Source organism: Penicillium riverlandense, assembly GCF_028828495.1.
Source record: "Penicillium riverlandense strain IBT 135883 chromosome Unknown utg000003l_segment0_segment0, whole genome shotgun sequence".
NCBI classification, from domain to species: Eukaryota; Fungi; Ascomycota; class Eurotiomycetes; order Eurotiales; family Aspergillaceae; genus Penicillium; species Penicillium riverlandense.
The window spans coordinates 1,687,686-1,714,269 of NW_026643196.1; the positions used below are offsets into that span (position 1 = coordinate 1,687,686).

The 26,584-nt window shown below is 50.8% G+C and overlaps 11 protein-coding genes across 11 annotated transcripts; 4 read left to right on the top strand and 7 right to left on the bottom strand.

Moving 5' to 3' along the window:
- Window positions 1-586: 586 nt before the first annotated feature.
- On the top strand, window positions 587-4,235 carry N7474_004330 (putative histone deacetylase complex subunit (Hos4); the record flags this gene model as incomplete). Its single annotated transcript, XM_057195745.1, has 3 exons — window positions 587-1,501; window positions 1,573-3,778; window positions 3,835-4,235. The coding sequence occupies 3 exons, from the start codon at window positions 587-589 to the stop codon at window positions 4,233-4,235; spliced, it is 3,522 nt and encodes a 1,173-aa protein (XP_057053141.1).
- A 402-nt stretch (window positions 4,236-4,637) lies between these two features.
- On the top strand, window positions 4,638-5,355 carry N7474_004331 (40S ribosomal protein eS12; the record flags this gene model as incomplete). The annotated part of the gene is made up of 3 exons (XM_057195746.1): window positions 4,638-4,640; window positions 4,854-5,175; window positions 5,231-5,355. 3 exons carry the CDS (start codon window positions 4,638-4,640, stop codon window positions 5,353-5,355), a joined length of 450 nt encoding a protein of 149 aa, XP_057053142.1.
- A 542-nt stretch (window positions 5,356-5,897) lies between these two features.
- Window positions 5,898-8,044, bottom strand: N7474_004332 (MDR family MFS transporter; the record flags this gene model as incomplete). Its single annotated transcript, XM_057195747.1, has 9 exons — window positions 5,898-6,272; window positions 6,327-6,487; window positions 6,538-7,041; window positions 7,094-7,165; window positions 7,227-7,250; window positions 7,306-7,480; window positions 7,540-7,591; window positions 7,646-7,722; window positions 7,778-8,044. The coding sequence occupies 9 exons, from the start codon at window positions 8,042-8,044 to the stop codon at window positions 5,898-5,900; spliced, it is 1,707 nt and encodes a 568-aa protein (XP_057053143.1).
- Window positions 8,045-8,617: 573 nt separating this feature from the next.
- On the bottom strand, window positions 8,618-10,378 carry N7474_004333 (uncharacterized protein; the record flags this gene model as incomplete). The annotated part of the gene is made up of 1 exon (XM_057195748.1): window positions 8,618-10,378. One exon carries the CDS (start codon window positions 10,376-10,378, stop codon window positions 8,618-8,620), a length of 1,761 nt encoding a protein of 586 aa, XP_057053144.1.
- Window positions 10,379-11,207: 829 nt separating this feature from the next.
- Window positions 11,208-12,539, top strand: N7474_004334 (alpha/beta fold hydrolase; the record flags this gene model as incomplete). Its single annotated transcript, XM_057195749.1, has 2 exons — window positions 11,208-11,446; window positions 11,609-12,539. The coding sequence occupies 2 exons, from the start codon at window positions 11,208-11,210 to the stop codon at window positions 12,537-12,539; spliced, it is 1,170 nt and encodes a 389-aa protein (XP_057053145.1).
- Window positions 12,540-12,732: 193 nt separating this feature from the next.
- On the bottom strand, window positions 12,733-13,337 carry N7474_004335 (uncharacterized protein; the record flags this gene model as incomplete). The annotated part of the gene is made up of 3 exons (XM_057195750.1): window positions 12,733-12,845; window positions 12,902-13,006; window positions 13,067-13,337. 3 exons carry the CDS (start codon window positions 13,335-13,337, stop codon window positions 12,733-12,735), a joined length of 489 nt encoding a protein of 162 aa, XP_057053146.1.
- Window positions 13,338-14,561: 1,224 nt separating this feature from the next.
- N7474_004336 (uncharacterized protein) lies at window positions 14,562-16,616 on the bottom strand (the record flags this gene model as incomplete). Its single annotated transcript, XM_057195751.1, has 5 exons — window positions 14,562-15,157; window positions 15,208-15,473; window positions 15,536-15,745; window positions 15,804-16,397; window positions 16,564-16,616. The coding sequence occupies 5 exons, from the start codon at window positions 16,614-16,616 to the stop codon at window positions 14,562-14,564; spliced, it is 1,719 nt and encodes a 572-aa protein (XP_057053147.1).
- Window positions 16,617-17,193: 577 nt separating this feature from the next.
- N7474_004337 (uncharacterized protein) lies at window positions 17,194-19,301 on the bottom strand (the record flags this gene model as incomplete). The annotated part of the gene is made up of 2 exons (XM_057195752.1): window positions 17,194-17,232; window positions 17,289-19,301. The coding sequence occupies 2 exons, from the start codon at window positions 19,299-19,301 to the stop codon at window positions 17,194-17,196; spliced, it is 2,052 nt and encodes a 683-aa protein (XP_057053148.1).
- A 3,901-nt stretch (window positions 19,302-23,202) lies between these two features.
- Window positions 23,203-23,610, bottom strand: N7474_004338 (uncharacterized protein; the record flags this gene model as incomplete). Its single annotated transcript, XM_057195753.1, has 1 exon — window positions 23,203-23,610. One exon carries the CDS (start codon window positions 23,608-23,610, stop codon window positions 23,203-23,205), a length of 408 nt encoding a protein of 135 aa, XP_057053149.1.
- A 293-nt stretch (window positions 23,611-23,903) lies between these two features.
- N7474_004339 (N-terminal C2 domain-containing protein) lies at window positions 23,904-25,216 on the top strand (the record flags this gene model as incomplete). Its single annotated transcript, XM_057195754.1, has 5 exons — window positions 23,904-23,916; window positions 24,007-24,023; window positions 24,091-24,114; window positions 24,171-24,583; window positions 24,631-25,216. 5 exons carry the CDS (start codon window positions 23,904-23,906, stop codon window positions 25,214-25,216), a joined length of 1,053 nt encoding a protein of 350 aa, XP_057053150.1.
- Window positions 25,217-25,464: 248 nt separating this feature from the next.
- On the bottom strand, window positions 25,465-26,558 carry N7474_004340 (O-methyltransferase; the record flags this gene model as incomplete). Its single annotated transcript, XM_057195755.1, has 3 exons — window positions 25,465-25,485; window positions 25,770-26,456; window positions 26,517-26,558. The coding sequence occupies 3 exons, from the start codon at window positions 26,556-26,558 to the stop codon at window positions 25,465-25,467; spliced, it is 750 nt and encodes a 249-aa protein (XP_057053151.1).
- Window positions 26,559-26,584: the final 26 nt, after the last annotated feature.

Below are 26,584 nucleotides of genomic sequence, written 5' to 3' on the forward strand. Positions count from 1 at the left end.
TCACGGTTGAGGGTGGAAAGTGGAAATATTCATTCGAGCATTAATGGTCAGTGAAGGGAAAGGGAGATCATGAGTGAGAGGAATAATTAGGGCTGGAGAAGTACTGATAAGCGTCTGGGTGAATGATATCGTAGGACTGCCACTACGCAGCTGAGTGGCCCGACCCATCGACCCTTACCCAATGGCTCCATTCCTTTCCTTCCCAGTTTCCTTCCCTCCCTCTTCTCTGCCTTCTCTCTCTTCTCCCTCTCTTTCTCCCTCTCAAGACTCTACCCACCCTTTTTCCCCCCCCCTCCCCTTTCCTCCATCAGCCTCCCTTTATATAATTTTAATTACGCACTACTCGATCCCTCCTCTCCGACCGTCGATTCTACCGACCACTATTCCCAGCGCTTCTCGATTTTCGTCAAACGCGACCGTTCCGCTCTCGTCGAGTTCACCTTGTTCACCTCCAAGAGTGCACTCCCTCCTCCCAGTGGCCACATCTTTGCGTCTGCGCACCACTGGTGGCCCTGCCGACTACGGTCGTCCCAGCGTGTCGCCCCAAAATGACGAGCGGAACCCTAAGACATCGAGTGCTATCGCTATGAGTGATGTCGAGGCAGTCGCTTTGCCAGCTGCCCTGGATGTCGGTCAGATCACCGCTGCTGTGAAGGTGGATGGGGAGCCGTCGGTCAGCGAAAAGGTGCCCGAGTCACACTCAAGGCCCGGCATCGATCGCGAGCAGGCTGTCGAATCCGACAACGAAGGACCTCCGAGTCCCAGAGCCGACTCGGAGGCAGAAACCATTATCCAATCCGGTCGTGAATCCCTCTCCCCTGAGAAGAAGCGCAAGCATATTCGGCACAACCCCCTACGCCAGCCGCTGGGCGACACGGACGCCGTTGAAGGGCACCTGCGCAAGCGACCGCGCATCGATGGCGAGTCTCGGGGCGAGGCAGACCGAAGCTCTCGGTCGGCCAGTCCGTCCCAGCGAACTGGCCCTCCGTTAGCGTCGGTGGTGAAGATCGAGAAGGCAGATGAACACGATTCTCTCGCGGAGGCTGTGCCGGATCATGGCTCGTCCAAGCCAAATCACCGCAAAAGAAGTTCCAGTCGAGGAAACCACGCAGGCTCTTCGGAGGAAAGAGCGACCGGCCCTTCCCGCGACCTCCTTAAAGATGTCAATAACAACATCCGATTTTCACCTCCCTCCAAGGCGCGTTCCGTTTCTCCTACTCGAGTCTCTCACGCCCGATCCGCCTCTGGTTCTCAGGTTCCTTCTCGAAAGAAAGCTCCCACTCCTCTTCTGTCTGGTTTCCCACGGCAAGCCTCAGAAGATCGACAATCCACCTCGTCTTCTGCCAGCGGCTCCCCGCTACCCAGTGCCCGCCTGCGCAAACTTGGGTCTGGGGATGGCACCTCTGCCTCCCCTGCCAAACAGATGGGCCCCAAGAAGTTGCGCGATAAGAGCGGACGCACACCGCTGGCGAGAGCGTGTGCCGAACGAAAATACGACCAGGTCGCCGCGCGACATGCGGAACGCCCTGAAGATTTGAACGTCCCCGACAACGCAGGCAACACCCCCTGCAGATTGTCTCTCTGAACGGCGAGACCGAGATTGTGAAGTTTTTGTTGGACGCCGGTTGTGAAATAAACACCAAGAATATCGACAAGGATACCCCGTTGATCGATGCGGTGGAGAATGGCAATGTTGATGTGGTGAAACTGTTATTGGAAGCGGGCGCAAACCCTCGAACCGTGAATGCTGCAGGAGACGAGCCCTATGAACTCGTTCCCTCGGAGCTTGATGACGACGATTACCAGGAGATGCGAAAGACCCTCGCAGATGCCAAGGCCAGCTCGCGGCCAGGTCGACGCTCAGAGGAACACAGTATCGCGGCATCGCATTCGCGACGGGCCTCAGGCGCCAGCCCTTCGCCTCCACTAATTGGGCCACGCAGCCCGGCCCAGACGGGTGCAACGGGTCGACGTAAGACAGGACGCAGTGAAGCCACGCGGAACGATCTGTTGTGGACGAAACCGACACTGGAAAACCTTCAAGTCTTTGCATCCAAGGGCGACGAGGCCGGTGTGGTCAGCATCTTGAACATCTTACAGAAAGCCGACACCGCGTCCTTGATTGCTGCAGCAAAGGGCTGCCACCACGACGTGCTGTCCCTTTTGTATGCGATGGGCAATGCAGACTCGGACCCAAACCCTGACCTTGACCACAAACCCGGTTACAACACCCCCATGCTGGCTGCTATCGGTCGTGGCAAGCCTGCCGTTGTTCAACTGATTCTCAACCAACCGGGCTTCAACCCAACCCGCCGACTGTTCGAAAATCTGACGTACTATGAGCTCGCGCGAGCTCGCCAGGGCGAGGACTGGGAGGAAGAATATGACATGCTCAAGGATGCCTATGACAACTACAATGGTGGTGATGGCCGCAAGGGCGATACCTCATCTCCGCGACGCGCGCGCGCAAAGGACAAGGAAGATAAACGCACCGCGCGCAAACGATCCTCCTCACCTGTCGCTCGCACTTCCAAGAAGCCCAACACTAGCCCCAACGCTGCCCGGCGTCGCGATCCCTCAGCCTTCGACGGTGATAAAGAGAAGAGACGCGAGAAGGGGAAGACGGTGGGTTCACGTGGCAAGGCATCTGCCAAAGATGCCAGTGACAGTGCGATGGGTGGCTCGGACCATGATTCACGTCCCGCGAAGTCTACTGCCTCGGCCAGAAGAGGCAGCGAATCAAGCACTATGGCACGCAACGATGAAGTCAAAAAGAGACGACTCATCGCAGGACGTCGTCCCGGTCCAGATCAGGATCGACGACCCAGCTTGTTCTCTTCGGATTCTCTATCGGGACGTGAAGAAACCACCAAGGCCCGTGCTGACGGGCCTGAGTCGCTTTCATCTCTCAAGCGCATTCGCGCCGATACTTCACCAGAACGATCTCGGTCCCGTGGTAGCCATGGCGACCAATTGTCTACTGAGTCGCAAAAGAAGAAGCGGCGCATGCTCTCCGAGGCAAATGCCAACGGCGCTTCCCGCAAATCTGGAAACGAGCCTGTGGATGCTGATAAGCCCACTTCTCATGATGATCCTTCGCGGATGGATGAAAACACGACGCGAAAGTCTGGAGAGCCATCGAAGAAGCCTGTCGCTCCTGAATCGTCGCCCAAGGAAGATGCCGTTATGGAGAATGGGGTCGTGAAGGCTGAACCGCAAGAGCCGAAGGCGAGTGAAGTTCCAACGGATGAGAAGCGGACTGAAATGGATGCTGAAGAACGTCAGCGAGCTGAGGTGAAGAAGGCCGAGGATGAGCGCGTTGCCGAAGAACGACGTGTTGCTGACGAGGAGGAGAGAGCTCGACTGGCCAAGGAAGAGGCGGGCCGAGCGGCTCGCGCTGCTCGCGAAAAGGCTGAGGAGGACGAGCGCAAACGCAAGGAAGCCGAACAGCGGCGAATCAAGCAGGCTGAAGACGAGCGCCAGAAACGCCTGGATCAGGAACGGGCCCGAATGGCGAAAGTCCGTCGTGACCAAGAAGAACTGGAGCAGCGACGTCGCGACGCCCTTCCCATTCGCCTCCGTGTGGCTGCCAATTTTGTGGGGTCCAATGACCCTCGCGCGAGAAGTCATTCTTGGCTGAAGAGTTTCATGCCCTTGGTCACTGCGCTCACCAAGCAGCTTGAACCCACCTGTGATAAGGAGATGGCGGACGAGAAATGGATTCCGAACTACTTGGTTGCACCCTTGCTGGCGACCAATGACCTCCAACTTTCGCAATGTAAGTCTTTTTTTTTTCGATTATCATATACTGTCCGCTGACTTGACTCGCAATAGATGCCAGCTGGGAGAAACGCAAAGCGACGCCAACTCAACGCATGAATCTGTGGCGAGTCACTCGACGGATGCTCATTCAGGCGGATGAACCCGATTTCCACGACTCGTCCGTTGGCCAGATCCTGCAGAAAGACTGCGACACGCGATCCAAATACTTCGACATGGAGCATGTATTTTGGATTCGACTCTCCGACTTCATGGACCTCGTCCCGCATATCCCCCATCTGAACGGGCTGCAGTTCCAGTTCCTCAGCATGCATATCGACCAAGAGTCCTTCTCTGGCGGACTGGGCGGCACTGCCCAGCCAAACGGCCATGCTGCTTCGGTCGACACCTCCAGCGGCTCTCCTTCCGGTTTACTGAATGGCTATGGACACTCGCGGCCTAGTACATATGTCTAATTCCTTTTCTCTTGTGAGCGTCTTCTTCGCTGTTTCGGCCACAGCGCCGGCAGATTTTGGGGGAAAGTGGTGTACAGGGCGGAGTTTTGTTATGTACGACTATGATACCTCTTGCGTTTAACCTGTGACGAATCTACTTGTTCGGGTCGTCTGTCACCAATTTTTCTATCTGTAGTAGTTGGTTGTAGTTGCACGTTTTACTGTTGTACAATTCGAAATCCGTCACGTGATATTCGTGGATGACATAAGCGTAGTGCGCACAACCGAGAAATCGAAAATTATTCCACACCATCACCACTTTAATCTCCATCCACTACCTCAATCGAATACCACCCCTCTTTGAGGATCTTCCGACTTTTGAATTGAACACCCAGCTACCTACCAAATACCGTAGCAATCAAAATGGTACGTCGACCTCGAGTTTTGCCTGTGATCCGATATCTACTATACGGTTGTGCGAGACGGAGAGATGGAACGGTATTTCGAAGAGTTGATTGCCCGGGACTCACAAAAAGAGACTGTGCAACAATCCTCCGAATACCAATTTCCCTCCCCCTCCAAAACCATTCCCAACAATCTCACCTCCCGAAATAGCCCAAATACTAACACCCCACCCAGTCGGACGGAGAAGAGACCCAGTCCAACCCCGTTGCCGCCGCCGATGAGGTCGAGGTTTCCGCCGATGCCGGCTCCGGCCAGATGTCCGTCCTGGACGCTCTGAAGGGCGTTCTGCGCATCTCGCTCATCCACGACGGTCTGGCCCGCGGTCTGCGCGAGGCCGCCAAGGCCCTCGACCGCCGCCAGGCTCACATGTGTGTCCTTAACGAGGGCTGCGAGGAGGAGGCTTACAAGAAGCTTGTTGTTGCTCTCTGCTCTGAGCACAAGATTCCTCTTATCAAGGTTCCCGATGGCAAGATGCTTGGCGAGTGGGTTGGTCTGTGTATGTTATACCTCTTTTCTTTTCTTTCCGGAACATGTGTGCTGACTTGGCATAGGCACCCTTGACCGTGAGGGTAACGCTCGCAAGGTCGTTAACTGCTCGTGCGTCGTTGTTAAGGACTGGGGTGAGGAGTCGCAGGAGCGCTCTGTTCTCCTTAACTACTTCCAGACTGAGCAGTAGATTTGGTCCTCTGAGGACTGAGTCGTGCTGACTGTCTTGGAGGTGTGTTATGTGTGTGGGAGGTGTCGTGGGACTGGGCTTGTTGATTGATGGGCTGGAGAAGGCGGGGAGATGATTTGAAGAAACCATGTCTCATGGAGGAGTCTTATATGTCTTTGTCTTCTTGGGTCTTGAGTTTGACCGGATCTAGTCATGCTGCGCTCCGTTTGCTCGGAAGTGTGGCGCCATGGCCACCTACGCACGTTTATTACCTTGACAAAATCAAACACGATGATGTGATGACATTTTGCTCACCCTGCTCTACATTTGGACTCCGAAAAATTTAGTAGAATTGCTCTGTGTAGAGATCTTCATCTATGAGTAACTTGATTGCCGAGTACAGTCCGTCCACTCCGTATGCACTACAATAAAGCGAGCTGAGATGTTATTTTCTATAGCGTGAACCAGGCCCGACACCCTTTACCTATGCCCGGCTAGGTCTAATTATATCCAACAATGTCAACCCACAGTTCTAATACAATTGCGGCAGTTTCCATCCACAGTTACACCTTGTCGCCCGTAGGCTTCTTTTTCCGAACATCCTTCCATCCCATCCCCCAAGAGGATGCAAAGATACCCACACCAAGTGCAGCAGCCATGTAGAAAACATGATCTATGCTCGCACAATAAGCCTTCAGCACCCCGGCAAGGTTATCGCCAGCGACCACATTTCGAATGCCAGAAGCTCCAGCGGCAATTAGAGCTTCAGGATCAACCGACGGTGCGTACTGCGGAACCAGAGTTCTCAAGCCGTTATCGAAGATCACGTCTGCAAAAGTGAGAAACACCGCGCCGGATAAGGTTTGCGAAAATATCAGGACAGACATGGCGACGGAGACTTGTGCAGGTGGAAGAGTGTTTTGGACTGCCACCATCGGCTTTGGAACAAAAATACATTAGCTGATTGTCTACATAACTTGGGGTAATCTCACCGTCTGAAATCCTGATCCTCGACCGGCACCTAAGAGGATTTGATATCCAACCCACTTGGCAGTCGATGTATCAGGTTTGAACGTAGACAACAGGCCATTACCGATGGCTGTAGCGACTCCACAGAAGACAGCCCATGGGAGATAATAACCGAGCTTGCCAACTGCAATATTGTCAGTTCAAGTAACCCAAAACAAAGGAAAATTGACATACTCAGCAACCCTGACATTACTGCAAACACCAACTGAGTCAGAATACCAGGCAACATGTAGACACCGCTGAGAATAGGCGAAACATTCTTGACAGCCTGGAAGTAAACCGGAAGATAGTAGGAGTTGCAGAGCACGAGGGCCATAACACAGGCTATCGTTAAGCAACTGGACCAGACAGGTCGCAGCCTGAGCATGGCCAGCGGAATCATGGCACGTTCTTTCTGGCGATGTTCCCAGAGCAAGAAGACGATAAATGTAGCGCCTGAACCACAAAACAGTCCAATTACAGTGGAGCTATTCCAGGCGAACTTGTTGCCTCCGTATTGGAGGGCCAGCAGCAATTGAACGGCCGCTGGAGCAAAGAGAACAAAGCCAATAAGATCAAGCTTATGGAGGACGGTTTCCTTGATTAGTGAAACTGAAGGCTTTTCAACCTGGTCGGGAATTTGGACGACGAGGAGCAACAATGCTGCAACAGCTCCAACCGGAAGATTGAGGTAAAAGCCTTGGGGCGTGGTTAGTTTCTATTCCCAGCAGGAGGCATATTTGCTACTTACACCATCTCCAAGTGGAATATTCCGTGAATGCACCGCCTAGTACGGGCCCGAGGACGATTCCCATCTGTGCGACTGGTACGTGAAGTCAATAATGAATTACTTGGCTTGGAATGAGCGACGAAGGAGTACTTACAACCCATCATGATCCCAATCAAAGCTGTATAGAGATGTTAGCAAAAGCTGACCCCAGATTGCAAATCAAATTTCCATACCTGGTGATTTGTACATTGGGACCGAAGATGCAATGATGGTCATAGAGCCATTCAGCAATCCCGACGAACCCAAACCCGCCACGGCTCGAGCGACAATCAACATTTTTGATGAGGTAGAGATGGCACATAAGAGTGAGCCCAACTCAAAGATTAGAAAAAACGACAGATAAGTCCACTACTCAGGAACTATATCAGTATTTTCGAGCACACCGAGGAAATATCAGAATCAAATACCTTCGTGCTGAAGTTGGTGTAGATTCTTCCGGTAAGAGGTTGTAGAGAAGCACTGCATGGTGTATTAGGCAAAACCAAGCAGCTAGAATATTCGAACGGCTCTTACCTGGCAATCTGGTACGCACTACCATACCATCCTATGTCTTGAAGGGAGTGAAACTGAGTTGTGATTTTGGGGATGGCCTGGTGGTGGTAGTGTCAGAAACCTGTTCTGATGAACATGGAATCCAGGACTTACGGTCACAATGATGGAAGTATCAAGCATGACTAGAAAGCAGACCAGAGTGACTGCTGCGATTACCATGAATAGTTTGAAACCGGCAATGTGCTCTCTTTCTCCATCTTTGGTAGGCTCCGTCTTTGCATCTGAGTTTGTGGAATCTAACGCGGGGTTTGTCGCTGATAATGTGGAGGATGAATCGTCCTTGGTTGGGTTTTGAGTGACAGAAGCATATTGCTCATCAGAACTCCAAGGTTCTGCACTATTTGGCGGCTTCTCTTCCATTTTGGGAAGCCGTAGAGTATAGCACTTAGTTTCAGGAGGAGAGAAACTGGATGTAGTTGACAAAATTCTTTCACACCGGCTTGAATGGAAATAATTCTGCAAGACTGAAAACAATCCTGAATGCTGCTTATAACAAACTACGAATCTTAGTGGCCGGAAGTTGTGAATCCCGCTCCCGAATCCCGAATCCCGGTCCTTTAACCGCATCCATCCCCTCTCTTAAAAAATTTATAAAAGGAAGCTAGATACTCGCCCCCAAGTAGGACCAATAGCTAGACGCGTCGCCTATTGGTCCGGCTTGGGGGCGAGTAGCTGTTTTGTCCTGGGTATCCTAGGCAGGTGAGGCTGTATTGGTCCGACCCACCTGAAGGAAGGCTCTCGTCTTTGGTCAGAATATTTAGCTTCTCTGCATTTAGTTGCACGATATATAGAGATCTGCGCGCTGAGGGTATTTGTTACATTTCTCTTTAAGACATAAATACATGTTTGTGTTAAAAAAAGGTCACAAAGTCGGCCTGGATGTGTCTTCGACAACCAATCCAACTCCATCGCCCGCACCAGTTATACCCGTCACTATACGGCAATGTGCATGATGGCCGCAACCTCGTCGTCGATGAGCGGACCTTTATATTCCGTCCTGCCGCGTACAACATACCAGACGCCACTCACGATGAGGACACCAACGGTAACGACAATACTATAATTCATAGTTGTGTAGTTAACTGGCGTTGCGGGGGGCCATGTGCTCCAGAAGATCACGAAGATCATGTAGAGGCAAGCATAGAGATTGTTTAGAGTTCCCAAGATGCCTGGAATTTTCCAGGGCCCCCAGATTAGAGGCGCTTCCGCTACGTTGAACTCGATGGGGCGGGCAGAACTTTTCTCCGGGATGGTGGTGTTGGCACCGAGACCGTCTTGAGCAGCTGCAATCGGATGGATCTCAATGGTATCGGAGATAGGGGTATGGGCAGTGTTCTTTGGATCGGTCGCCTTGGCGATAGTAGCTAGACTATTTGGGTCGTCGATACCCTGGCCCTGGAGGAGGGTTCCGTGCGGGAGAACATTTCCTTTGACTCGGTGGTACAGGAGCATCGCGCTTGGGAGAAGATAGGAGCCATAGAATGCGGTGACTGTGAGGGAAATGACGTCGTTGAATGCCGTAGTAGAGCCGATGTAGATGAGCGTCAGGGCACAGGCACAGGCACAGACTACGAAGACGGCCACAACAGGGACTTTGTTGCGGTTGCTGACTTTCATAATAAAGCGGGAAAAGGGCAGTCCGTAGTCGCGGGCGAAGGACCAGGTCATACGAGATGCTGTTGTAGTAATGCCAACCGAGCATGCCATGGTGAGAACGATGCCGATGGATGTCATAACTGCTGCTCCTGCGTAAGATTGTGTTGAGTTGTAGAACAACTGGATGAATGGGAAACCAGTATCTGATCCCAAAATCGAATTCACCGTCTTCGCGTCGGGCCCCAGACAGAAGAGAATCGTGAGCATCATGGAAAATCCGAGGAGAGAGTTCATACTCATGCCACCAACGATGGCACGGGGAAGATTGACTGCTGCGTTTTCGATTTCCTCTGCCATGTGGATGCTTGCGTCGGCGCCAACAAAGGTAGCGACATTCCCAATGAATCCAATGCAGTAGGAAATGCCTTGACTGGGCCAGTTACCGCCATTTGCCACCGTGTGGAACACGAATTCAGGAGAAGCTTTCGGTGATAGCGCAAGAAGTACAGCCGTGATGGCGACGAAGCCAGCCAAGTGTAGGACCAGGATGGTGATTTCAAACTTGGGCAACGTATTGGGGATGATGATGTTGATAAAGATGGCAATCGCCACCATGGCCCAAGACCATAGCGTGTTGTGCCATCGCTGCACCTCAAAGTGAGGCTGTTCCAGCTTGATTAGGCCTTCGATGATCGTGCCAAGGAATATGGACTCGGTTGCGATAGTTGCGATCCAGGCCAGGGAGGTCAGCCACCCGATGAGGTAGCTTGAGATTTTCTTCCAGCGCAGGGGAGCCATCATGTAGACCCAGTAATACTGGCCGCCGGCAATCGGCGCCATGGACGCCAGCTCCGAGATGACTATATAGACCGACAACGTAGAGAGCGAGGAGATGATGTAGCCGTAGAACGCGCCGCTGGGACCGCCATTGTAATAGGATTGTTCGAACAGGACGAGTACGGTTTCCCATGTGATGAGCTCAGCGATGGCGAATCCGAAGATCGAGACGACCCCGAATCGTCGCTTCAGGACCTGTTTCTTGCCCAACCGAGCCAGCATCTGGTCGTCGGTCGGCTCCGGGCCGTATTTTTCGTCCATGGTGGCCCGAGTTTGTTTGGCTGCAAGAGGTGTTTGTGGTAGCCCTTCGGGCTAGCTGCTTGAGTAGTGCAGACAAAAAAGTATGAGTTGGAAGAGCACAAGATCACTTGCGAAACAGAGGCGGTAAGTGCCGAAAAAAAGTCCGCCGCTGACCGGGGGTATTTATCCTATTGAGCAGGGCACGGTCCGAACGAAAAATTTGCTTGGAATTTCCCTCCCCGCAATTTCGCGTATGGGACCTGTATGCGGCTAGCGTTCCAAAGGGGAAATCTATTAGGGCACAGACTCCAGTTACGAAAATACACGACTTCGTGACATAAGCGCAGAAGAAAATTGGAGAAGACAGGTCGGAGAATAGATAGATCATGGTCTGAATACATATATGCTCCCATAAAAGGCAGTGCTTTCCTTCCCTGCGGCCGTTCTTTTAGGATGAAATATTAGCCGAGGTACTTGGCGTTCCATTGAGTTCTCCGACGAAACTTTGCTAGAGCAGAACGGGAAGAAAATCCCCAATGAGGGAATGTTTCAGGGCAAAGGAAGATAAGGGCGAGATTGGGGCTAGAGACGGCCAATTGTGACCATTCTTGTATGTAATGTACCGAACTGCTCTGTACGCCTCCGATGTATGCGGGGGATACTCTAGCACCGATTAATTCCAACTGCGGTAATTGACAAGAAGGCAAAGCCGACCAGGACTTCGGTAGGGTTAGTTTGGTTGAGGTTAGCGAGGTAATAGTGGGCCACTTGCTATACTTATATTACCGACAGCCCAAATTACTGTACCTCTCTCCCTTGACCTCTTCACCCTACCAGGTCCATTCTCGCCATGGTCTCCAATTTACTTCAGTCAGCCTATACTCTCCCTCTGACAGCGGGACTCGCAGTCCTTCTTTTGGGCCATCTATCCACACGCGGCAGCCCGCCCAAACTTATCCCTTCGCCGCTGAAGTCTGTGTTGCCGAGCCTCACAGACTCGGATAAGGCCGGATTGCCATACCCACCCGATGCCTTACCGGGAGCCCGAGACGTATCTAGTCCGTATGGAACATTCCGATGTTATGAATGGTAGGTTACATGAGTCAATCCGTCAAGGATATAAAACTTGTCGAATATTCTTAATAGATGTTTCCTGATGGTATACTTCTTCGAAGTCTACTGTCGATCTGATAAGATTTGCCTTAAGATTTGGTCCTCAAACTTACAGCTTACCTGCGAATTTACCTTTAGGGGCCCTACCAATGGACGCTTTGTCCTCCTAGTCCATGGTATCTCGACTCCTTCGCTGGCTTTGTATCCATTGGCCCAAAGGCTTGTCAACGAACATGGTTGCCGTGTACTCCTCATGGATCTGTGGGGCCGGGGGTATTCCGATGCACCTGGTGACCTTGACTACGACGCGCGACTATACACCTCTCAGATCCTCCTCGCCCTGACCTCTTCTCCGGTCTCTTGGACTGGTTCTGGAGGACCAGCCCACGGATTTGATATCATGGGATATTCTCTCGGTGGTGGTATCGCATCCAACTTTGCGGCCAACTTTCCGCATATGATCCGCAGCGTGACTTTAATGACACCCGCCGGCCTGATCCGACCCGAACGACGCGGGTGGACAATGAGACTCATGTACTCGTCACCTTTTTTCCCAGAAGCGCTGCTCAAATGGTTCGTAAAGCGTAGTCTGGGAGGCGGTAAAGCTACAACCGGAACCAATTACCAGGCCCAGAACTCCAAGTCTGGAATCTCCTTCAATATCCTAAATGCAACAACCGAAGAACTTCCCAAGGAAAACGCCCCAGACGAAGGCCCATTGATTGCTGCATACCCGCACGTCAGCGTCGCGGGAGCCGTAAATTGGCAGCTCATGACGCATCCGGGATTTATACCTTCATTTATATCGTCGATTCGCCATGCACCTAATGTTGCACAGCACGAGATGTGGCGTCATATTCCAAAGGCCGGTCAGAAACCCAAGGTTTTGATCTTGGCTGGCGAAAGCGACCCGATTATTCTTGCCGATGAACTGCGAGAGGATGCTATTGCTGTGCTTGGGGAGGAGAATGTGAGATTCGAGGTGCTTAGCTGTGGCCATGAACTCCCTGTCACATGTTCAGAGCAAGTCAGTGCTATCATTGGCCAGTTCTGGTCTTTAAAATTATAAAAGATAGAAACGAGAACCCATTAGATTGACGAGGCCGAAGTATAGGCAGTTGTGGAAAACATGGATGTAGGATTATATTAAATATTGATAGAATGGGAAAGAAGTGAGGTTATTCCACACAGGGTTATGAAATTCGATCATTAAAAATTAGGCGGAAGATACTCATTCACGCATCATTGCAAGCATCAATACTTTAGGCGGGATAGATAGGCTCAAGCTTAACCTTGCTGCAGCTGCAGGGAATCGTGTAACTGTAGTCGCCGTTGATCCAGAAGAGCTGTGGCCCGTTGTGATACCACTCACAGACTAAAGATCGAAGACATTAGCCAACAGTGTTTAGGCAGAAAAAGAAGTACACTCACCAAGCCAACCGCCAAAGCCCGACTTCTTCGGCAAAACAAGACCATTCTCGTTGATCGAGAAACCATCACTGCCCTCACCGGCGTTGACAGTCACAAGTTCCCACGCTATTCAGATATCATGTCAGCCATATCGTTTCTTGATAATGATCAATGATGGAGACATACAGGCGTAGTTGGTGTCTCCACCAACATCCATATTCCACGGCGTGTGATCACCGAGCTCAAAACTGACTCTCGTCTCATTCAGATGAACCCAGGGGGCGCCGCTCTCTTTGCTGTCAAGAACAGCATCATTAAATCCGGCACCGGTGTGGTAAGTGTAGACATAGAGATTATTGTGAGCATTGTTGGCAGCACCGGTGGTCTTCAGCTTGAAGTGAGTGGCATGAGTCAGGCCGGCGGCGGCGAAGAAAGCGACAGTTGCGAGGAAACGCATTTTGGTGGCGGCGAGTATTGAATTGGAAACGAAGACGAGGATTGCTTCTTGAGAAAGTAGGATTGATTATGAGCATGATAAAATCTAGGCGATGAAGGAGGCTCTTCTTATACTTTTGGAATTCGGCTTCTGACCCAATTATTTCTTCGCTGCTGAGCGCTTCCAACAGGTTCTCTTGCAGCTGGGGCTGTGTCTGCTGATGATCACAGCTCACAGCGCTATCCCTCATCCCGGAAGGTAAGGCATCCATCCCTATGAAGCAATGTGACTAAAAAGCGGCGGCCGAAGTCAAAAGGCTTGGGGTAATCGGCGACCCTGCTCAGCGATTCAATTCGTCACTTAGGCCTGGGGTGGTCCTGCAGTTTACTGACATCACCACCACAAAGCACAAACAGTGCTTGCTCTCTACATACACCGCCAGCCGCCAGGCCTTGAAATAAAATCGATACAATACTTGCCAAAAGCACCTCTGTTTCTCGGTTTGCTATGCCATCACGATGAAAAACCTCCGTCTGCCTTGGTCTTAGAGGGTGCAGATCGCTCCGAACTAGGCATCGGGTGCTTTTTTTGGTGCCGGGAGGAGCTGACCGATAGAATCATCTGAGACATCCCATCAGGCATTCCACGTCGCGAAAAATCAGGTCTCAGATTCAAGCCTAGTATTATTTGGCAGACCAGCCTTGCGAGCTGTGCTGCTTGGGAATAATCTATGAGCGAATAATGTGGGCACGCTGCGTCGCCTAGACTTGCACTAGCGGAGGTAACCTGTGGTGACGGACAAAAAAAGCCCCCGATGCGACGACCACTGCATGGTGACATTGATGGTCTCACTGTCTCTCAAATAGTTAGTCATACGACTCAACTTCACAACAAAAAGGAACATATATTTAGAGCACGTTTATAAATACAGCTTGGCAAAAGGAATTCAAGACAAGGCAGAACCTAGAAGGCATGTCGAGGAAGACAAACAACACCCCGAATATGCAATAAACAAAAGCCTACCCGAAGAATTAACCATACAAAACAATCTCTAAGAAGGGAGAATAAACCACTCAAATCGATCATCTCAATTCCCATTACGACTATCATACAAAATAAAACAGATTAGGCAAATCGCAACTGCATTGACATACATCTGCGGTATAGCAAAAACAGCGGCTCGTCTATTAACCCCGTGCGTTTTATGTCCGCTTAAGGTCTGTGACATTAACTCCAATAAAAATTTCACATTGCAGCCAAAAATTCCATCATCCAAGCATCGTCGAAACCGTCCAACGGTAAGATATCCGGCAGACTAGAGCCAGCTAGTCCAATCTCACCGTCATTCACACAGTCACTAACAGGCATTTCTGGCAGCCCCGGATTTTCCTCTGTCAGCTTTGCCGCCCAGGCCTGTCTCAAAGATTGAACCATTCTCACTCCTCTACCAAACAGAGTCATTCCATAATCCTGACTAGGCGTATTCGGGCAGAGGTGATGCGCAGCCTTTTGAGTCTGGTCAATTAGACGATCGATAATTTCCAACAGATTTGCAGTTTCCCGTACTGCGCCCTTGTCCCATGGAGGATCCTCCAAGGTGGAGATTCTGTATAAGTTGACCAGGGCGCGGGAGAATTGGAAGAACATTAAAAATGAGCACGATACGTAGTCCTCAGGTGGTATACTGAGCCAGACGTCTATCCAGGTTTGGGCTGCCCGGAGACAAGTATAGAGGCTCTCAATGCGATGCAGATCTGGGCCATTCGAGAGAACCGGAAACCTGGAGATAGATGCCTCATTGATTATGATCTCCGTGTGAGAAAGATTCAAAAGGACGTTTACTAGACAAGTCATTAATAATGAGAGCGCTGCTAAGGACTGGGAAACCCACGGTGCTGTTGTAGCTGGGGCGTAATCTGCCGTTTTACCGTATTCAGCTGTGACTGGAGACTATTGACATAGAAGGCTGTTGGAGCAGAATTTCTCTCCTCATCACGTTGCAGATTATAAGCCTTATCAGCCACCAGCTGGATTCGTACCAGAGTGACCAAAAGCTCATCCTGCGGGCTTTCTTTCTCCTGCTCCAAAAGACAAAGATTCTCTTCCATATGTGGTGTCCATCGAAGAGCGTCTATCTTCAGCAAAGCCACTGCAATACTATGGGAAAGTATTAGCTAAGCTCACAATTGATATAAAGGCACTTAGAGATGGCCCAGTACCTTGAGGTTATCAGGAAGGCACCGAGCACAGCCCTACGCTCTTCCATAGTTCGGAGGGCAGGTGCTGGTACCTTCCAACCGATAGAACACTTGAAGGTATGCAATGCTGATTGCTCTTTTGGAACATCTTTGTTGATTCCAAGCTCGCATACTAGACCCATTATCATGTGGCCGACAAAATTCATAAACGGCTTTTTCGACAATATGGTCCTGACGGTCTTTGTTAAAACAATGGTTGTAAACAGAGTGCTCTTTTGCTTATACTTACCACGAGGTATAGGTCATTAAACCAAGAAGCAAATCCAAGCTTGACTCAACGCCAAGGATGATCTTTTGGTAAATAAAGTAGTTTACTTTGTTTAGAAGCGCGTCACGTTTCTCCAGGTCTCTTGTTGATACTGCCATTATACAAAACCAGAAAAACGGCTTTTCTTGGCGAAATTGAGATGAGGTAACGTGAGGAGGAATGTAAGCTATGGGAAGGTATTCCATGCTTTTCGAGCGGAAATCATTAAAGAATTGCTCCTCCTCTTCTGGAGAAACAGATGAAGAGAAATCTCCCCATGGGGATGGTTGAGCATGTGCTGATTCTGTTGTTGACGGAGAGAGAATTCCTTGCTCTCCATAGAGGGGAGAGAAGCCGTGTGCCGAGATCCTGGCTTCGTCTGACAAGGGCGCGTCTCTCGAATCTCCAGTGTGCAGATTCGCCACGGATTTGGATTTAACATGACCCGATTGGAGCATAGAAACGAGGCTGTCAAGCTTGGCTTCGAGCTGTGCAGTTCTAGAAGCCTCGGAGCGCCTGCTAGTGCGCTTTCGGACTGGCTGTGATGGCCGACATTCCTTACTCAGGCGGTGGCATCTAAAACAAGTTAGTCTTATGAATTTGGAAATGTCATTTCTTCCATGCCGGCGAATAAAGCGAATTTGCATATGCGATTCGCTGGCAGCAAACGACTGACCTTTCGCAATCAGTCCCACTGGCGAGAAGTATGCATTTGCACTTTGCACGGGAGCAGTTTACGCACGCCCGACCGTAAGGCGCAGGAATTCCGGTGTTGTCGAGTCTGCTAGACTCCATAGTGTGAAAACTCCGTTGGGATTCGGGTTTAATCTGTGGCACTGGGTGAAGGGGAAAGGGGAGATCTGAGAGTAGAACAGTAGTAAGGACACTCCAAGACATAGATCAGCGGTACAAGGAGTTCGGGAAGTTTGAAATGCGACGGAGTTGGAACTGGATTGAAGGGTGGTTGGCGCCTGGAACGGATTTCGGTGCATGGAATTTGGCCGCAACTCCGGTCCAACAGTAAGCATTGTCTTGGCATTGATAGGAAGGGACAGGACGAAGTCTTCACCACACTAAACACTTGAGAGGAAGGACAAGTTATTGATAAGATTCAAAAACCCCATTATTGGCATGGAAAAGGAATAGGTATTCGATAGAAAAAAAAAAAAAAAAGAAAAAATTTTTTTTTTCGGGAAACTGATCCCATACTACGATACGGTGGAGGGAGAGTATACGGTCTCAAATATAGGACTTTCATAGATTATCATCCAAGCACATTAAAGTCGTATTCGTAAATACATCCACAACAACATAAAAGACCCATAAAGCCTTATGAATCGTAACTGGCTGGGAGCACATTCAAAACCCAACCTTACATATTACCCAACAGGTTCATGAGTATCGGCATCAACTATAAAGCGGTGTCAGCAAATATTGGAGGGATTATTGATAGAAAAAGTGACTTACGTCAGAAACGTCCTCGATGAGAGTCGATGTCTCGTTGACGAATTTCTTCGACAATAGGTCGTTGGCGTTGCCCAACAAATCGCCCACCTCGACCAAAAGGTCAGGCGTGATGTATGGTGCAACATCACCAATGAGGCCACGCGTTTCGTTGACGAACTTGGGCTTGAGCAGATTGGTGGCATTGGTGACCAAATAACCAAGATCCTCGATGACAGCTGGCCGGAGAACCGACTTCTTCAGCTCGGGCATGACCGGCAGCACATCATTAAGCAGACCAGCAGCGTTGGACAGCAAAGACTCAATCTCCTTGACATTAGACTTAGTCAACAAGGAGTTGGCGTTTGTCAAGAGGTTTGCAATGCCAGAAATCGTTCCTGGAGTAAGCAACGACTTCAGCTCGGGCAGCAACGGGATCACGTCTGCCAGAATCTGTTTCAAGCCCTTGACCAGGGCAGGTGTAAGAAGGCCGCTTGCATCGCTGATGAGGCTGCTTGTCTCGTGGATGAAGGAAGGCGTGAGCAAGCCGTTGGCGTTGGAGAGCAAGTTCTCGATTTCCTTCGTATTCGAAGCTGTCAGGAGACTGCCGGCGTTGGACAGCAAGCTCTCAATCTCGTGCACATTGGCGGTCGAGAGCAAGCTGTTGGCATTGGTCAAGAGGTTGGCGATGGAGGAAATCGTCGCCGGCTTGAGCAGCATCTTGAGTTCAGGCAGGAGAGGCTCGACATCACCGAGGAGACCCTTCAGGCCCTTCACCAAGGAAGGTGTCAGCAGGCTGTTGGCATTGGACAGGAGGTTGCCAATCATATTAACGCTGGCTGGCGTCAACAAGTCATTGGCGTTCGTCAACAGGTTCTGCAATTCCTTAAGAGTCGCCGGTTTCAGGAGACCCTTGAGTTCGGGCAGCAGAGGAGCAATCTGGTTCAACAGATCCTTCAGATCCTGAACAACGTTCGCGCTCAACAAAGAGTTGGCCTCAGTGACCAGATGGTCGGTCTCCTTGACAAATTGAGCGGTCAACAGGCTGCTGGCGTTCGTCAAAAGATTCTGCAAGGTCTTGATCGTTGCAGGGGTGAGCAGGCCCTTGAGCTCGGGTAGCAGAGGAGTGATTTGATCGAGCAAAGACTTGAGGTCCTTGACAACCGCCGGAGTGAGCAAACTACTGGCACTGTCGATCAAATTGTCGGTCTTGGTCACGAATCCCTTGGTAAGCAAGAGATTGGCGTTGTCAATCAAAGTCTCTGTCTTAGATATGAATGACGAGGTGAGCAGGGTGTTGGCATTGTCGATAAGAGTCTCTGTCTTTTGGACAAAAGAGGCCGTCAACAAATTGTTGGCATTGTCGATAAGAGTCTCTGTCTTTTGGACAAACGAGGCCGTCAACAAATTGTTGGCATTGGCGACGAGAGTACGTAGCGTCGTGTCGACAGGGGGAGCCAGCGAAGTAGACAGATACTTGAAGGTATCTGTGACCTCCGCCAGGAAATCGGGATTTAACAAGTTCTCCAGACCCTGAAGAAGCTCTCCGAGACCGCCGAGAGGGTCGCCATTACCTGATCCGAGACCGAGCAGGTTGCCAAGGGCGGAAGATATATCGGAACCAATAGACTCGGTGCTGGCTGATGATGAAGAGCTCGAGCCAGATGAAGCATCGGAAGATGGGGCTGGGGCGGCAGCCTTACTTGTCGAAGTTTGAGTATTCCCCGGAACCGAAGGCGCTGGCACAGTTACAGGATTGGCGCCGACCACAGGGGCATTATTATTCTGAACCGTGGCTGTGTTCTGGTCGGTATTTGTATCCGGTACTTTCGCGCCTTCGGGCTTAGACGTAGTCGTAGCGGCGGCGGCAGCAGCAGCAGCAGCGGCATTCGATACGTCTGACTCAGCATTGGTGGCAGCAGCGGCGGGAACATTGTCTTGATTCGCAACAACCGGACCTGCAGAAGACGTAGGAGGTGCACCGGCCACTCCGGTCGCGACCAGGAGCGCAGTAGTGATAACCGGAAAGAAGCGCATGGTGTTGGTTTAATGCGCGAGGCTTACTCTGTTGTCGTGCACCTTGCTTTGCCCAGAGACAAATTGACCGATCTCGGTTCCTCGATCCTGTCCTGAGAGTAAAAAAGCTGGAGGCCGGGGCAGGATGGGAAACCAAAATAAAGCGAGCGAGCTTAGTAGCGCGGGTGCGCCATTGACGATATATGTGCTGTGCGGCGGAAATTACCCAACCGCATTAGCTCTCAAAAGCTAGTTTCAACCGAGGAAAAATGGTCGGTTCCTGCCATGTGACAAGAAAATAGACCCTTATGCGAGCTGTGATCCAGTTCCCCGGACCCCAGAGTTACCCTGTGCCTGAGTACCATCCATGGGTCAAAACTAGGCTCGAGTCAGGGCAAGCCACTGACCTCCTCTCCCTCGGCTGGGAAGCGCAGGCACATGTTCTCCGTTCGTAAATTGGGCCATGGCTCAACTCAATGATGACCTCGATCTGGGGTGTATGCGGACGCAAATGCGCTGGGGTTGGATATCTTGGGCTTGGACCGGTTCCACACACGGGGAGCGGAGCCAAGGTTGGCGTCCAGACTGTAATGGACCAGCCAACCGGACAACACCATGAGTGGGCCACAGGCGGGGTGCTGCAGCCATGTTCCAGTATAGCGCGCCTTTTTTTCTCCAGCCGTTGATATCAGAGGCTCCATAAATGCGGGCTCGTGACTGTAATCCTTGTCAAGGGACGGAGAGGTTCTCATTCGGGGTAAGCCTCCCCCGGAAAAGTGACTCCGCAAGAATTCACCGCATCCCCCAACATTTCCCCCGGAGGTCCCCGGGATACAATTATCTTAGACTTGATATCACGGTTGGAGATAGTCGGCTTTCATTGGCAGAGATCCTGTTGCTAGTCGATCGAGTCTACCATTTCTTGGCTGTACATCATTCGCCTACGTACGTGGCTCGGGAGACTAGTAGCCCGGGCTTAATCACCGCTAGAGCGTTAGCGGAAATTTTGCGTGCCCATCTCCGGAGACAGTGCGAATCAATCGCGCCGGTCACAACTTACTGTCTCGGATGAGAGGCCGAAGGTTCTGGCTCGTACATCATCGTACCCGCTTGGCAACCCCCCGCTCCTGCAACCTTGGAAGTGGGTAATATCCACATTATCATTGAGGCGGTGCACCACATTCGCTGCAACCACAACAAAGGGTCGGTGTGGTCGGCTATTCTGTCCCTGCTTGAGAGTAGTTCGGTCAATAGTGACGCCACGATGCCACTAAGCAGGGGAAAAGGGGAACTATGACAGAAGTCGTGAAGAAGAACATAAAAAGTAAAATGAGGCTGACGTGCGTGCGAGGATGGACGGACTCCTCCGTAGTCTAGAGGGATTTGCAAACAGGAATTGGCGTATATCCGGAAATCCTCCGAGAGCAGAGGCCTCGAGGCACAGACGGCATTGGAAGATCCTTCCTCGTTGGGCAGGCAGGAGGAAAGTGAATCCCTTGGCCAATCAGGGTTTGATAGGTCACATGACCGCCTTGAGATCTATAGCAGCGCAAGAAGACCTCGGAAAATCTTCTTCACATGAAGGGGCAATTGTAATATATTAAGGAATCTCACCAAATGTCTCAATTTAATCTATTTGCCCGTCTATAGCGTACGCTAGGGGATCGAAAGGATATAAGCGAGCCTTTTGACGTCTTCGCCCCTTTTCGACCTCGGCCCTCGCGAGAACATGACGATTAATTTTAGAGGACGCTTTGCGATATGTGTACAAGCGGAGATCTTGCGTCCAGGGTCCAAACTTTTTACAGGCCGCCATCTGCTGTCACCTTGTGTAGTGCCCGCCAGTGGCCGCGTGTCGTGGCGACTCTACCAACAATAGCAACGTCGATCGGGGATGCACGTCAGTTTTGGGGGTGGTTTAAAATCATTTGAGATTATTTTTCTGGCTGGCAATACTGTTTTGTAAGGGTTAAATGCCTCTGGGTGTGAGGAATTCTGGTAAACTTCGTCTGATGCTGGAGTGAATAAGCAAAGCTTTGGGAAATAGGACGAGGTTGTGAAAAATAGGGTGAGGCTGTGAAGATAGAACCGGACCCTGAAGATCTGTGGCGAGTACATAATATCTCATCATCACAGTTGCTTCTAGTTTCAAGCTATTGGGGGTCCGAAATCCTGTTTAAGCCAAAGACTGTGAGCTGCAGCCACCGCCAATCACTGAATGCTTAAATTGCGGAGTTACCAATTCTTATCGCTCAAAAGGCGCGGACGTCTTAACTCCACTCCTCTAGAAGATACATGCTGTTCAGTAAGAATAGGAATCTGAGTACTCGCCGCTAGCAAGAAAACCGCCCCAGCAGGACCGTCAAGGGCGGCTTGCTCAAGACTAGTATGCAAATAAGCTTTGACTTGAAAGGATCTCAATCTTTCAGACCCAGTCTCATAAATAGTTACTCCCATACCTTTACGCCCCAGCGGTGACAAAGGGTAAGGATGCAGCTCTCCAAATAACCCTTAGTTGGTAGGCAGTAAAAACAGGATACATAAACCTCGAGGAAGTTCCCTGAAGTCTATCTTCGGAATCATTCTCAAAGCTACCCAGTCCAAGCAAGCCCTTCAGCGTATCAGAACCTAACCCGGGGATATATATCGGGACCAAGCCACCAGTCAGCCATACCAATATTCAACCGTACTGCCACACTACTATTCTTGCTATAGATGTTCTTTGCTAATTAATGGATTCCTTTCTTCCTGCAGAATTTAATCCCAACTATAACCATGAAGTTTAACGTCGGTCTTCTCGCCTGCGCTTCTCCATGCCACTACCGTTCTCTCTGCAGCCATGTTTGAGAAGAGGGGTCTGATAGAGAAAAGGTGCAGCCTCAATGAAACTGCTGCTTGTGGAGAGTGGGAATTTTGCTGGAAGGGATGCTCGGATGAGTCGCAGTGGTGCTATACTGGTGTCGAATGTAGATCTGATTCTGATTGCTCGACGACTCCTGGCTGTACTTCTGGCATTAATCCCACGATTTAACGGATCGCAGGCTGGTCATGCTATTTGAATAATAGTTAAGAGTGAATGATTAGAGTATGTTGAGAGATTATCTTTCTATCGATAACTGCACAAGGCAGACGGTAGATTGGAAGTCTTGGGGGGTAACTAGTAGACACAAGTTTTGCGGTCCATCTCCAGATTGAAAACAGGTTGACGGACCGGTTCGTCAACAGAGAGAAATGATATCCACGACACATGAGCCGAATAGAAGACAGATGGCTAAAAGGTCATATTGACCCGTGGATATCTCTATGCGGCTCACGTTTGTAGAATTGATGTAAAGAAAGTAGTTCATTAATCGCTACATTAGCAAAATACATGCCGAGGAAAAAAGTTTCCCAAGCTGCTGAGATTGCAAGACAGAGATGCGTGTGGTGCTATCTAACTTCAGCCTAGGAACAGGAGAAATCAGGCGATGAATTGTTCGCTAGTGCACGAAGGTCCTAGTGGGAGGCACCATCTCGGTGTTCCGTTTTCCGTAGTATGAGCTGATTGCGTGGGAGTAGCTGCTGGCCGAATCTCCGAGGCGAGGCGTGGCGAGAGGATGATTTCGAGCCTGCAGTTGATGGCACGGAAAGGGATTCACGCAACTTGACGTCGACAATATCCTGTAATTTGGCGCAAATTCCATAGCCTCCATCGGGATTGAAGGGTTGGCCGGAGGAAATCTGGGGGGGCAAGACAGACATCGGTTGGCGGGTTCCAGTTAAGGGCGTGGCAGCGACTTGGCGCGTGAGGCTCGGATAGACATGATACTCCTAACAAGGAGTTGTAGGCGCTCAGTAAGTCTGAAGGTTTGTAAGTCTGATTGTCGTTGCGATTCATTCTCTGCGCTTCGGAATTGTTGCGGTGGCGTGTAGTTGCGTCTTTTCACGACGGAATATCAGAAGCCTTGACCTCCTGATACTTGGAAAGAACCTTCATCTCGGTGTTGCGTTCCTTGATCTTCTTGTCCATAGCCTTTTGGACTTGTTCGCGCTTTCGTTCGGCATTCTCGATTCTTTGCTTTGCTTCTTTCGCGGCTTGCTCCTGCGCCCTCAGAGCTGAGGCTTGTGATGGGTGTTCGCGGCGCAGTCGCTCGAGCTGAAGGTGGATTTCCGCGTCATCGAGAGGCTGGCATGTCACTGGATTGTAGCGGTATGAGGGCAACGGCTCGCCTGGCACGCGGATCTCGGAGAGGTCGGGGTGAATTGGGGTCGTGCGAATGGATGAGTCGAGGGGCACAGGCGTGACTGTCTCAGATGGTGGTGAGGGAAGGGATGGCTCTTGTTTGTTCATGATGGCTGTTGATACCACGAAGGTAGTAGTGGGAAGAGGGAAGAAGGAAAAGCTTGGGTTCTGATGTTTCTTTCTTCTCTTGCGTGGCTCACCGCCCTGGCGAGCTTATCGGGACAGCACGGGCGGAGCTCGACGACACCATCCAGTATTGATGTCACTTGTCTCTTGATCCCAGTTGCAGACCAGACAGACCCCCTTAGGCAGGTCCTGGGGACCAGACGTCGGCAAGAAGGCGTGAATGGCACTGCGAAACTGCATGACCCTTCCATATATGGTCATTTGATTCAGCCACCATGCAAGCCTTTGGTACGTTTTAAAGTACACCTCGTGCACCCTTTCCTTCTCCAAAAGATGAACTGCTCTTTGTCAATATGCTGACACTTGCTTTGCTCACAGTTCCCAAGAACAGGAGGGTAAGCCAGTCCACGGAGCTCCCGGATGAAGCATCATCAGTGACTAAACCATGTGATCTTACATTAGCCCCGATTTGACCTTGTTCTGCGGGTGAGAGCTGGAAATTGCCTCTTCAAATGTATTGTCCAAGCTAATATAACTCCCAGATCATCGATATCAACAATGTCCCTCTGAGCAAGGGCGTCGTCTTCGTACGGTGGCGCCTCCCATCATCCAGCGCAACCGAGCACCATGGAACCACAGAGAAAGCGACACTTCTCGACCACCAAGCCTACTGGAACTACGAAAAAGCACTTCAAGTGCGCCTCACCATTGACCGAACTTCCATGCTTCAGGAATGCGAGCTGCATTTTGAGGTCATTCAGGAATTCGGATCCTCGTCTCACGCAGATAGGAACCTACTGGGCAAGATCAAGCTCAATCTAGCTGAATATGTGGACAAGGTTGAAGAGGATGAGGGCGTTGTGCGTCGGTACTTGATGTTTGAAAGCAAGGTCAATAGTACTCTCAAGATTGGGATAGCGATGCGTCAAGTGGAAGGCGATCGCAACTTCACTACGTATGTGCGCAGGTGCCAGAAATGCCGGCTGTACTAACCGTTGATAGCCCTGCGTTGAAATCTGCCACCGTCTTTGGCGGTATTGCCGGCGTCGTCCACTCCTCGGAGCCGGACGCCCACGACGAACTGGGACAGCTGCCAGCCATCAATGTGCAAAGCCGCGAAGTGGCGGATATGCAAGACATGTATCGACGCACGTTGGCAGCATCATGGACCTCTCGAGCTGGTGACCTGCCAGCGGACAAACTGGTTGAAGAGTTATTTGCTGGCAGTTCTTGCTGGAACAACAAGGCTCACAACCCCAATCGCGGAGCTGCGGTCGAAGATGACCACGCAGACTCTTTCCTGAGCACCGAGGCCGCTGAGCGGCAGAATCGCACGGGCAAGAGATTATCACCAAGTTTGAGTTTTGAGAAACGGCCCAAGAGTGCCAGTAATCATTCCCACAGCAGCGGCAAGACTCCCGAGTCTCTTTCCACACTGGGCCATGGGCAGATGGCAGGCAGTATCGAGCAGCAGATTTATGACGGCGCGAAGGGACGCGGATGGAGAATTCGGAACTCGAATAATGAGCTGTCTGAGTTTGATGTGCGGGAGGATTTGCGGAGTTGGGAAGTTGCATCGAACGAGTAGCTTCATTTCTGGCTGAGAGAGGTCAAATCGAATCTCCTACCTAGTCTCCCCGAATGTGTGTGTGTGTGTGTGTGTGTGTGTGTGTGTGTGTGTGTGTGTGTGTGTGTGCGTATGCTGCTCGCGACTTCTTCTAACCCATCACTTGGTCCCCATAAGTATCTCTGGATCGATTCAGCTCGGGGCTACACCGAACTTTTTTATGCGTAACTCTCTCTAACTGAGTTTCTATCAAGCACCATGAATATCCCTCATTCTAGGCCGGTGAGGTCCTGGACCAAATGTAGGGAGAAACTTGAATATAAAACGCAGATTCCCTGGGTGATACATGATGACATATATCGTAATCTGACGGTGTGGATGTGGACTTAAAAAAGCGCAAATGATTTCAAAGTTGATTATTTAATGGTCATTACGAACAAGGTGCTGCAACAAGAGGGGCCAAGTAATAAACTAGACAGACTCTTATGCCTTGATCTCAGTAACTGCAATGCCATCCTATAATCCGCTCATTAGCAATCCTTCTTGCCCAGCAGAACTTCATGTCAAGACATACCTTGCCAAACTCAGCCTCAAACTCGTGCACTGTCGTGTCATACACCAATTCCGGCTTCGGCACAAGAGATCCTGCGCCCAACTTCTCCACCAATTTCTTCTTGTGCGAGGGGGTTGCCTTCACCCACTCCAGATACTTTGGCGCCCCGGGCATGATCACATTATCTGCGAGCAAGACTGAGGTACCTGGCACCAAGACATCCAACTGCTCCAGCAGCCATAAATCCGGCAAATAAAGATCCTGCCAGTGGTCCAGAAACAGCATCTCTACGCTCTGAATATCCTTCTGTTCCGAAATAATCTCCACCAGCCAGTCACTGCTTGAGCCCACCAGGATCTGTACAGTATCCCGCAGCCCCGCCAACTCGACGAGTTGATTCGCGACGGCCGCCATTTCGGGATTATTCTCAATGCTCAAGAATCGCTGGCCTCCATTTGCGCGCACTGCTGCACCAAAAAGAATGGCCGAGTAGCCAATATATCCGCCCAGCTCGATCATGACTGACGGCTTGCGCTCGGCGATGAGATTGGTGACAAACGGGCCTTTCGTCGGGCCCACGTTGATGAGCGGGTTGAACTTTTGGCAGTAATCATCAATGGCGGCCAGGACCTTCTGGGGGTTCCCGCGCAACTGCTTGATGTCGGGGCGGGAGTAGATGTAGTGGAGCAGGTCGACTTCGCGGCCGTCCTGTTAGGTTATGAGAATGGACATATTTGCAATGTATACAAGTTATTTCGGTAGACTTACAAAAGCCCACTGTCGGGCGGGAGGAGAGTTTGGTTTCGACATTGCGTTTGTATGAATTGGAGATTCCG